The sequence below is a fragment of the Melanostigma gelatinosum genome (genome assembly GCF_949748355.1).
Source record: "Melanostigma gelatinosum genome assembly, chromosome: 2".
NCBI lineage: Eukaryota > Metazoa > Chordata > Actinopteri > Perciformes > Zoarcidae > Melanostigma > Melanostigma gelatinosum.
In genome coordinates this window covers 9,064,046-9,074,358 of record NC_136635.1, presented here as the reverse complement: position 1 = coordinate 9,074,358, position 10,313 = coordinate 9,064,046, and the positions used below count along the sequence as shown (strand labels likewise).

The 10,313-nt window shown below is 42.9% G+C and overlaps 2 protein-coding genes across 2 annotated transcripts; both read left to right on the top strand.

Moving 5' to 3' along the window:
* Nucleotides 1-897: 897 nt before the first annotated feature.
* Nucleotides 898-1,638, top strand: LOC306792080 (regulator of G-protein signaling 9-binding protein; the record flags this gene model as incomplete). Its single annotated transcript, XM_079289080.1, has 1 exon — nucleotides 898-1,638. The coding sequence occupies one exon, from the start codon at nucleotides 898-900 to the stop codon at nucleotides 1,636-1,638; it is 741 nt and encodes a 246-aa protein (XP_079145206.1).
* Nucleotides 1,639-4,775: 3,137 nt separating this feature from the next.
* Nucleotides 4,776-8,118, top strand: nudt19 (nudix (nucleoside diphosphate linked moiety X)-type motif 19). Its single transcript, XM_079284433.1, has 3 exons — nucleotides 4,776-5,660; nucleotides 5,892-6,099; nucleotides 6,397-8,118. The coding sequence occupies exons 1-3, from the start codon at nucleotides 4,863-4,865 to the stop codon at nucleotides 6,600-6,602; spliced, it is 1,212 nt and encodes a 403-aa protein (XP_079140559.1). The 5' UTR covers nucleotides 4,776-4,862; the 3' UTR covers nucleotides 6,603-8,118.
* The last annotated feature ends 2,195 nt before the right edge of the window (nucleotides 8,119-10,313 follow it).

Genomic DNA, 10,313 nt, shown 5'->3' with positions numbered 1-10,313 from the left:
CCCGTTCTTGGTTTGAAACGAAAAACGAGAATACCATGGTATTTCCGTATTTTGTTTTTTCCGAATTAACGGTAAAACAGATGACTGAAACGTACACGGACCCAGCTGAGAGACATCACAGCACTGCCCACATTAGGGACAGAACAGCCAATGACTGGACGCATTTCAAAGAGACGTCTGTGGGACCAAACCAATAGGAGCGCAGATGCTTTGCTTCCCTGCCTGCATGACTCTGTTTAGTGCACATGTGACCTCAGAAGGCGCTTACTGGTATTTAAACCTCATCATTTGAGTGCAGAAGCGGACAGCTCCCCACACCGATAAACAAACCAAAAAACAATGTTTGGCACACGGTTATGGACACTTTGAAGCATTTTTCTCTCCTTAACTCGCAGTGAAGATCTCCATTTCCCCAGCCGCGCGTCATCGTTGCACATTAACGGACTTTATTTTAAGCTGCTGACGAGAAAGGCTCCGTGTTCTCTCCACAAACAGCAGGAAAGCGGATGTTGGGACACCTGTAGCTGAATCTGGATCTCAATCTCCTAAAAAAGGGGAGGTTGGATTGTTTCACATCCACTCAGCATCCGCCCAGCAGGAGAGGCGCTCCGTCGCTGTCTGATCGCGAGTGGCGAAGCGCAAAGGTAGCCTAAAGCCATTTACGAACGCATTAATATCTAAGCCGCTCTCTGTGACTGCTCGCAGACAGGAAGGAGCATGGGTAGAAAGGAATTTGCTCTGACTCGTGCGTTGAGGGGATTTGTAAAGCTGGGGGTGAGCTCCTTTTGAAACTAAACCAATGACCGCGGATGAAGCACCGTCACTAACAGCTCGCCATTTCTCGTCAAGCTTCTTTTGTTTATTATTTCATATTTTTTGGAGAGTATTTAATCAGCCATGGGGAAAGATGAGTGCAAAACAATGCTGGACGCTTTGAACAAAGTGACTGCTTGCTACAGGCATTTGGTAATCGCTCTGGGAAGCACGTCGGATTCGCAGAACCTGCGCGAGGAGCTGAAGAGGACCCGCAAAAAGGCCCAGGAGCTGGCCGTGGCCAACAGGACTAAACTGACTTCTCTGCTCAAAGACAAAACCATCAGCAATGATGACCGAGCCGAGTACGAGCGCCTATGGGTGCTGTTCTCGAGCAGCATGGAGCTCCTGGAGGTGGACATGAAAAGGTCGCTGGAGATAGGGCATGATTTCCCCCTCAAGGTTCCCACGAGGCACCTCATCCAGACGGGGATGACCGGCAGCACCACCACCGTGGCAGCCCGGGCCATGAGCGTGCAGAACATGAAGTACGAGTCGGACAGCAACATCGACACGGCGGACCTCCGGGACCTGCAGTCCGAGATCTCCCATGTGAGCCAGATGATGGAGGAGATGGAGATGAAGGTGCAGGTGGCGCCGTGGGCCGTCGAGGCGAAGCAGGAGGCAGGCGCGGAGCTCAAGTCCAACATGAGTGTAGGAAATTCCTCCGTGGGTGTCATCTCCATCTGCGAAGAGGAGCCCAAATATGAGGAAGGGGGAGGCAACAGGGACGCTGGCTTTGCGTCGATTTGCGCTGTGCTTGTATTCTTTGTCATCGTTACGGTCGCTCTGGTTTTAGGATATTTGGTCATCAATATGTCCTGAGCTGTCTAACCAACAGCCCACCCTGATGGACACCCCTGCGCGGCTGCCCACGAGCGCGTCCCCGTGGTAATAAAAGCCAGCAGCTCCACGAGAGAGAGAGAGAGAAATCGCTTTTTACTTGAGGTGCTGAAAAAAACAACAACATGGACACGCGGAGTTATTCATCTTTCTCGCATTTTGTGAATGTATTCGGTGGAGTCGAAGAGTTGCACTATTTATAATGTAGAACAATAGAATGGACGTCGGGTACAATTTGAGGTTAAGTATTTTGAGGAGCCAAGGGGTCGTGTATTTTTGGAAGAGGAAAACAAGTCATGACATTACGTGACAGTGTTTGGCCAGCAGGATGATGCCAACAACACGTAATGCAAGTGGATTAGTGGAAAAGCTCAAGCGTAAATGTAGCCTACTGTTAAGTATTCCTCTAGATGTTCTGCTGCATTGATGCTTTAAATTTATGAATTAAATCCAGCAAAGTCAGACGTGTCCAAACGAGCAGGGGACTATCTATAGTCAGAGAAGGAAAGGGTCATGTTGTATGGGAAGTAAGTAATATAGAGTGATCCAGTTGGATGTGATCAAATCCGCACTGTTCCACACTTCTGCACATGCAGTTATAATACATCATAAAATAGGTATAGATTGTTGTAAGTCTGCATTTTACTCCATTGCATCAAATCACAATTTGCTTCATGAAAGAGCCTTGGGGACCTAAGAGAAGTCCACAGTCTTTTAATAATGCACTGTAAAGCCTGTTCGTGTTCCTTTTCAGGGTTTTCTTGCAAGCAGTGTTGAATGTATACATTGCAACATGTGAATAGAGGGTTTGTTCATACAGACTACTGTCAGATAATGTACATACATAAGTATATTTATTACAATAAAATTTTGAAACACACTCGAAGATGTGCTCGCAGTCTGAAGAAATAGCTCCCAAGTGTTTTACAGCCAATGCCAAAGCAGTTTTCTGTTTTATCTCTTTTATGTTTGGGTGTTGGGTTTAAACTGATGACTTTAGACGAGCCCAGTTTGTAATCACTGCAAAGCTTGAGATACATACATGGGAGTACACAGAGGTATTTTGAGCTATCTTTGACATAATGGGTTTAAAATACTGTTCGATTTAAAATAGATGGGAGAAGAGCAGATACTTTAACTCCCTAATGGTTTTAGTTGTAAGAGTCTTTGAAGGTATTCCAAAGGTGAACCGATAGTGGATGGCTGTCAGAGCCAAAGCCTTAAGGCACATGTGTCAAACTCAAGGCCCGCGGGCCGAATCCGTCCCGCCACGTCATTTTATGTGGCCCGCAAATTCGCCAGCAAAAAAAAAAAATGTTATCATTTTATATAATAACAGAAATGTGTTTAAATATCATTTTTCATTTATATAACTGCATGTACAATATGTTTACACTTGAATAAACAATAATCAAATGCAGAGAGAGTTATTTAACAATATGTTAGGAGAAGTTAGTTGTACAGTCTGCCAGCTACAACCGGCCCTTTGAGGGCGACCGTGATGCTGATGTGGCCCAGAGTGGAGATGAGTTTGACACCCCTGCCTTAAGGTGTTAGCTTAAGGGGATGTGAGTTGTCCTGAGGTCAGCTCAGAAATAGCTTCAAGTCAGAAGTGCTAATGCTATCAAAGACCGATAATATAATTAACAGAAATAAACACAACATGACTCTGACAACACTAGCTGTGATTTTATTTTTTTTAAAAGAAGAAAAATAAATTACACAAAGCTCTTGTATGGATGATCATGTGCTTCCCTTCCTGTAGCCTATTAGGGATTTAGAAAGGTTGAACAAAAAAGATGCAATATCTGTGGGCAGATACACTTTCTTTCACACCTTCCTATCATCTATCATGCAAATTATGTTAACTTATTTTCACAGTAATGGAACAGTACAACTTGTGAATACTAGAAAAGGAACATCAAAAATATTTAAAATTCAAGGTGCAACACTTCATTTCTTCCTCCGAACTATATATATTTGAAACACGTCTCTCTAACAGGTTCCAAAATAGTTTTAATTAGATTTTACAAAACTAGAATTGAGAAGATTTTTCAACAATTAATAAATTAAACATTCTCAACGATTAGAGTAAATTACATAGTTTTTAGCACATTATTTAAGGGAATTTACTGGAAAAGAACCACTCACTGTTTGCAAGGCATGGGGCTGTATTAAAAGGAGGTATTGAATATTTTCAGGTAAAAATGTTAGAGTGAGATTTAAAGATAAAGAACATCAAATGTATGTAAAGGGTTAATAAGTACTAATAAACAGAAGTAGCTGATATGTAAATCCACAGTATGTCAGTATTTGGTGTCCTCTGTTTAACTATTCATTAAGAAAAGGTTTTACATCAGCTAGTTGGTGCTTTCCGGCAGAAAAACACGGGACCTCAGGATAAATACTTCCATGTCTGTTCATCATCTGCGGTTGATGAAAAAATGTCAGTAACTCTTACTTGTCAGCATCACTTTAAAAATACATTTGAATGAATGCTCCAATGTGAATTCTAATTAAGTAAAAAAGAAAAAGCTTGCAATTTGTAAAGCAGCTGTATGGCCTTGCATGGCAGCTGGATTCTCGCGATGTCCCGAAATCACGAGAGAAACTCGGGATCACCATAGAAATAAAATATTTTACACATATATTTCACATAACATGACGAAAATGAATTATCAGTAACAAACCATCTGGCATTACACGCTTTGGTGTGATACTGGGTTGCAACATGAAACACATGGTCCTACAAGACAATTTTCCATCATTGAAATGTGAAGCATATCCGACTGTCCTGGTTTGAAAAATGACCAAAAAAAGAGATTATTTAAATCATGAATTAAAAAACAAAATTACAATGAAAATTAAAAATCACCATGTCTATACATATTCTAAATATACGGTAGGTTATATTGTATGAAATTAAAGAATTTTTGCTAATACCTGTAAAAAACGCCTATTGGTCAGAGTCATGTGGACCTGAACAACGCCTGACCAATCCTCGCGCTTGAATGCTACGCAGGGCGGGTCTTGCCAAGAAACGCATTGGTCCTCCTTCAGACGCCTGCGCAGTCGTCGAGGCTTTCGTCATCAGGAAGTAAACGTGGTTTAATGTAAAGTATAGTGGCTGTGTGCTACAGCCGGCCGAGCAACGGGTAACAACTTTCAAAAGCGTTTAGTGTAAATGAACGAAAAACAGTATTAGGATGAACACCACGTTGAAGCACTGGAAGGAGGCGGCCACTCTTATTCTAGCCGCAGGTCACAAGCTCGGTGCGGACAGTTTAGCGTCAAGGACACCGCTGACAGCCGCTGCAGGTTCACTGCTGGGCAGCAGCCATGGACGGTCACACATGCCGCACAAATCCAGCTGTGACTACAACGTTTTACTGCTGAAACGGAGCAGTACAAGTGGATTCATGCCCAATGCGTATGTGTTTCCCGGAGGCATGGTGCACCCTTCGGACTTTTCGAGTGAGTGGCTGGACATTTTCAAATCTTTCAGCAAGTCTCCTAATTTTGGTTTGAGAAGTGTCACTCAGCCGTTGGAGACCAGACCTCCTATGTTCGCCACAGACCGACTGAAACTGGGCTCTCCTATCCCGGGAGAGCTCGCCTTCCGGATCTGCGCCCTGAGGGAGACGTTTGAGGAGTCCGGTGTGCTCCTGTTTGTGTCCAAACTGGAGGAGAAAAGTTTGTTAAAAAGCATAGAGGGCAAGTGTACCAAGGATCGAGAAGACCCGCTACATCACACAGCAAACGATCTGTGCAGGCGTGAACTGAAGAAGTGGAGGGATCTGGTAAACCAGAACCCCTCTAACTTCATACAGATGTGCAGAGAGTTGGAGGTGTTGCCCAACATCTGGGCTTTACACGAGTGGGGCAACTGGCTGACTCCCGCGGGCCGATACGGTGTGAAAAGGTTTGACACGGCTTTCTTCATCTGCTGCCTGCAGGAGATCCCACAGGCACTCCAAGATGAAAAGGAAATCGTGTCCTTTAGGGTGATTCATCAATTCAACACAACACCTTCACATCCAATGTTTTTTTTGTTTATTTCGGCTAAAGTAAATGATGAATTTTCTACGAGCAAAAGTTATAAACTATTCGTTCCAGCTTCTCAATTGTGGGTATTTTCTACTGTCAAACATTCAGTATGTAAATATCACAATAACAAGAGAATCGAAGGGATCTGTGTCAACATTACTACTGCTTCCTCTCGCTGTGGTTTTCAGTGGTCCACTCCCTCAGAGGTTCTCCAGAGCTACCAGGCACAGGAGTTGTGGATCGCCCCTCCGCAGGTCTATGAGCTCAGCCGCATGTGCCGCGTCCCTTTGCTGAATGACCTCCACAGCTTCTCCAGCCAGCGTGCCACGGAGGGCTGCGAACAGCTGCTGCCTGTAATTTCTTTAAAAGATGAACACTACACAACGCTGCTGCCAGGTGCTGATTGTCTTTCTCACCTAACCCACATCCAAACCAGCAGTGAAGCATGCCGACTTTATGTTCTATGAAGTCAATTACATATCTCTGCTCTATAATATGATGAATGTGAAGTTTTCTTATTGTCAACAAACCCCATGAATACACCAAAACCAACAATGAACTGATTCATTGAAAACAACAGGTTGAGGTAGAGTAGTAATGAGGTTAGTGTTGGTGATGAAACAGTAACATGAATGTTTATGGTAGATTAACCATTTGTTGTTGTTGTTCTCTCGGGCTCTCCACGCTTTGCAGGTGACGGATGCTACCCGATGGCCCCTTCAGGAGAAGCTGGACTGAGTACGAGCACAGACCCTCAGCTGGAGGATCCTCAGGAGGAGGATTCTGCACTGCACCGCTTTGTGACCATAGATCCGTACACTATAACTCTACACATCACCATCACTCCCAAGTACAATCATCTGCTACCTGTTTCAGAGCAGACAAAAAGTAGGCTTTGACTCGCTCTACCTGTTGTATGAGCCCCACAACTCCCCTGTGCACATACAGTGAAGCAAGACAAGTTTACTGCTTTTAGGATCAGATGGGCCCTTTTCACAGCAGACATTTTGCCTTGTCATAGAAGGAAAAGCACAGATGTTGCTAATAACATAATGCTCTGTTCTATTCATTGACTGGCATGTTCATTTACAAGCTCGCAAAAAATCAGTTCGCGAACCCGTTATTTCAGCTCAACGCTAACATTACAAAATTACAAAACATTGGCACATCCTCTGATCTCAGCGACTCCATAGGAATTGATTTTGCCACAAAGTTTTCCTGTTTTAAATCCTGGTGTGTCACGGCTTTGAGCCGTGGCCGTGTGACACATGCACAATACCAGAAAACTGAAACAGCTTAGTGGAATTTAGCCATAGTTGATTTTGATAATAACACCTGTTGCATTAACTACTGTGACATGTCAACATGTCTTCAGTGGGAAAGGTTTATTGTGTGCTTGCCAATGACAGCGACTCGTTTTCAGTATGTATTAAATGGACTGCATTTTAATTATGATCCTAATTTATTATTTCTTCCGTGTGACTGTTGTGTCATCAGATCTAGAGATTTTTATTTTTAAGTAACACAGATTTGTAATTGATGAATAAGCTTGCTAATGGCCTTATTGCGCAAAGGTTTTACTCGGACACTAATTTCACATCATTTGAGGAGGCCGCTTCAGGAGGATCATCATTGACATTTGTTTTAGCGTAAGCTGCTGAGTTTTGTTTGATTATGGAGCTCATTCCTTGTCAAATATGCTGATTTTGTTATGATTGTTACATGTGATTGTGCCCAAAATCACAAAGGACAACACTGGCCTAGGGCTGTGAGATATGACCAGAATCTAGTAATTTCATATCACAGTATTAGGGGTGTAACGATACACATATTCGTATTGAACCGTTCGGTACGAGGCTCACGGTTCGGTACGCATGACGAACCGAATACGTTTGAAGAAAAAAGAAACAAAATATATCTTTTTTATTTTTTTTTATTTAAAAAATGAATTCATGACTTCATCACAATATGAATCTATTAAAAGATGATAAATTATCATATATAGCCCTACATTGGCCCACTGTTGAGGTATTAAGAATCATGTTATTTGTGGAAATAAGTAAGAACTTCCTGGCCAGACCTTGACTTTATGTTTTATTTTTCTCCACACTTTATGATGAAGTAACCATTTTATTTTTGACAAATTTGAGCTTGTAACCATATAGGAACTGTAAATATTTCACAGGGATTTCGAGGTGTGTGTGTGTCATGGTGATCCCTCTCAGGAGGAGTGCATATGTCTGGTGGAGACACTGCGGGGCTTCAACCCTTTCTCCTTTGGGTGTCTTCCCTGCTCACAGCAGTGTCCTCCGTGGCATTTTGATAACTCATAAGAAAACATCTCCGTCAAATGGATTGTACCCTGTGTCATGCCATTTATAATTGTATTTATTATTAAACGGATCAATGTATTCATTATTAATTTGATCTTCTTACTGATGCTGTCTCACACTGCTGTTAGGATATTTGTGCTTCTGATGGTTTGTGACACTCACAGTGAGTGAGCTGAAGAAAACAGGCAGAATAATGAGACTGTGCTTGACAATATCTACAATTACAATGTCTGCTCTAAAAAGGTGATTTATGCAACGTAACTGTGTCGATGCAGTCACAATGTCTACACAACCATTACTCGTAGCTCATAGCTACTTTTTTTCACAACACTCATGATCATTTAATAGTTTTCTTCTAAATTGCTGAGGCATACAGGTCAACCTGACTTTCATCTTTTTTGACACGCTTCATTTGTCAGCGTGGGGGGGGGGGGGGGGGGGGGGGGTGCTGAGGTTTTTGGCCCCCTGTTCAGCTCAGGCCCTCCTCTGTCCTCACACCACATCTCCCCCGCTGCTTCAGAGTGCTGTGTTTGTGTAGGACAGTGATTTTCAACCGGTGTGCCGCGAGAGATCGTCAGGTGTGCCGTGGGAAATTTTCTAATATCACCTAATTAACCATTGTCGGGTGTCTGTGCTGTAATAAAGTGTCGCAGATAATGTAATACTCTTCTATGGCAGTGGGTGGCAGCAGAGGGATTTAAATACCTGTAAAGACAATAGAGTTAGTGCTGCGCGACACGTGACAGTGACAGTTTTGGATCAAAGCAAGAGACAGTGATGAAAAAAAAAAAAGGTGACAGTGATGGAGAAGTTTTTGAGAAGGGAAAATGCAAATGCCGAACAGGGCCCTGGACAAAATTCTGACCCAGATGAAGGCCCAAGTATGAGTGGTCGACAAAAGAAAAAAGACAAGACGGTGAGCTCGAGGCAATACAGCGAAAGCTATCTTTCATTTGGATTTATGTTCACCGGGGATGCAACGGCACCGAGTCCGCTGTGCTTGGTGTGTGGTGAGAAGCTATCCAATAGCGCCATGGTGCCAAGCAAGCTTAAACGCCATCTCCAAACGAAACACCCTTCCGTTCAAAACAAGTCGATGGACTATTTTGTACGCTTACGTACAAACAATGAGAAACAGGCAACTGTTTTGAGAAAAACCACAAAGGTAAACGAGAGAGCCCTCAAAGCTAGCTACCTTGTTGCTGAACTCGTAGCTAAAACAAAAAAGTCCCACACCGTGGCAGAAACATTAATACTGCCAGCTTGTAAAGCCATTGTGAATGAGATGCTCTGGACTCTGGACCTAATCATCACCAAAGGTGTAAACATTTCCAAGGTTGCTGTGGCTGATGTTGCACTCTTTGATCATTTCTGTGTTTTCTTTGAGAGTGCAATCTCCTTGCACACAAATGTCCAAACCAAGGTTGTGACAAAGCGTTACATCTCTGAAAACACCAGTGAACTATTTATTCAGAAGTTCTCCTCCACACCAGCCCTCTCTTGCCTCTCAGTCAATGAGCTTGTAGATGGCTTCAATTTTAAAGTTAAAAATAGTATTGATGCCATTGCACCCACTAAAGTGAAGGTTGTCTCGGGTAAGCAAAGATCTCCTTGGAGAAATGCTACGCTGGTCAAAATAGAGAAACGAGTGTCGGAAAGCTGAGCGCAGGTGGCGAAAAACTAATCTCCAGGTTCACTGTGACATCTATAAAGAGAGACTTCGCAATTATAATTTGGAACTTAGAAATGCAAGGCAGTCATTCTTCTCTGACATCATAACCAAAAACAAGAACAATACACGCGCCTTATTTGCTACCGTCGACAGGCTAACAAACCCTCCAGTGTCGGTAGCTGCTGAGCTCCAATCCACCTGGGCATGCAATCAATTTGCCTCCTTTTTTACTGACAAAATTCAGAAAATTAGACAAGCAGTCAGTGCCTCCACACCAACCACAGGATATGTGTTGTCCCGATCTCTGAATAACATCCATTCAAATATCATGACACAATTTCATTCAATCGACCGTAGAAGCCTAGAAGACATTATACAACATCTGAAGTCATCCTCCTGCTGCTTGGATATTCTACCAACACACTTTTTCAAAAATATTTCAAACTGCATGACCACTGATCTCTTACATATTGTAAACACATCCCTTCTCTCAGGTGTCTTCCCACAAACCCTAAAAACTGCAGTTATTAAACCACTCCTAAAGAAGGCTAGTTTAGACTCCGCAACGATGAAAAATTATAGGCCAATATCAAACCTCCCATTTT

What these genes read in the sequence shown, in the direction of transcription:
- nudt19 (XM_079284433.1), top strand. Translation starts at nt 4,863, where the DNA reads ATGAACACCACGTTGAAGCACTGGAAGGAGGCGGCCACTCTTATTCTA. An exon ending in AGGAAATCGTGTCCTTTAGG is followed by an intron (nt 5,661 to 5,891) that starts GTGATTCATCAA and finishes TGTGGTTTTCAG; the next exon opens with TGGTCCACTCCCTCAGAGGT. An exon ending in CTACACAACGCTGCTGCCAG is followed by an intron (nt 6,100 to 6,396) that starts GTGCTGATTGTC and finishes CACGCTTTGCAG; the next exon opens with GTGACGGATGCTACCCGATG.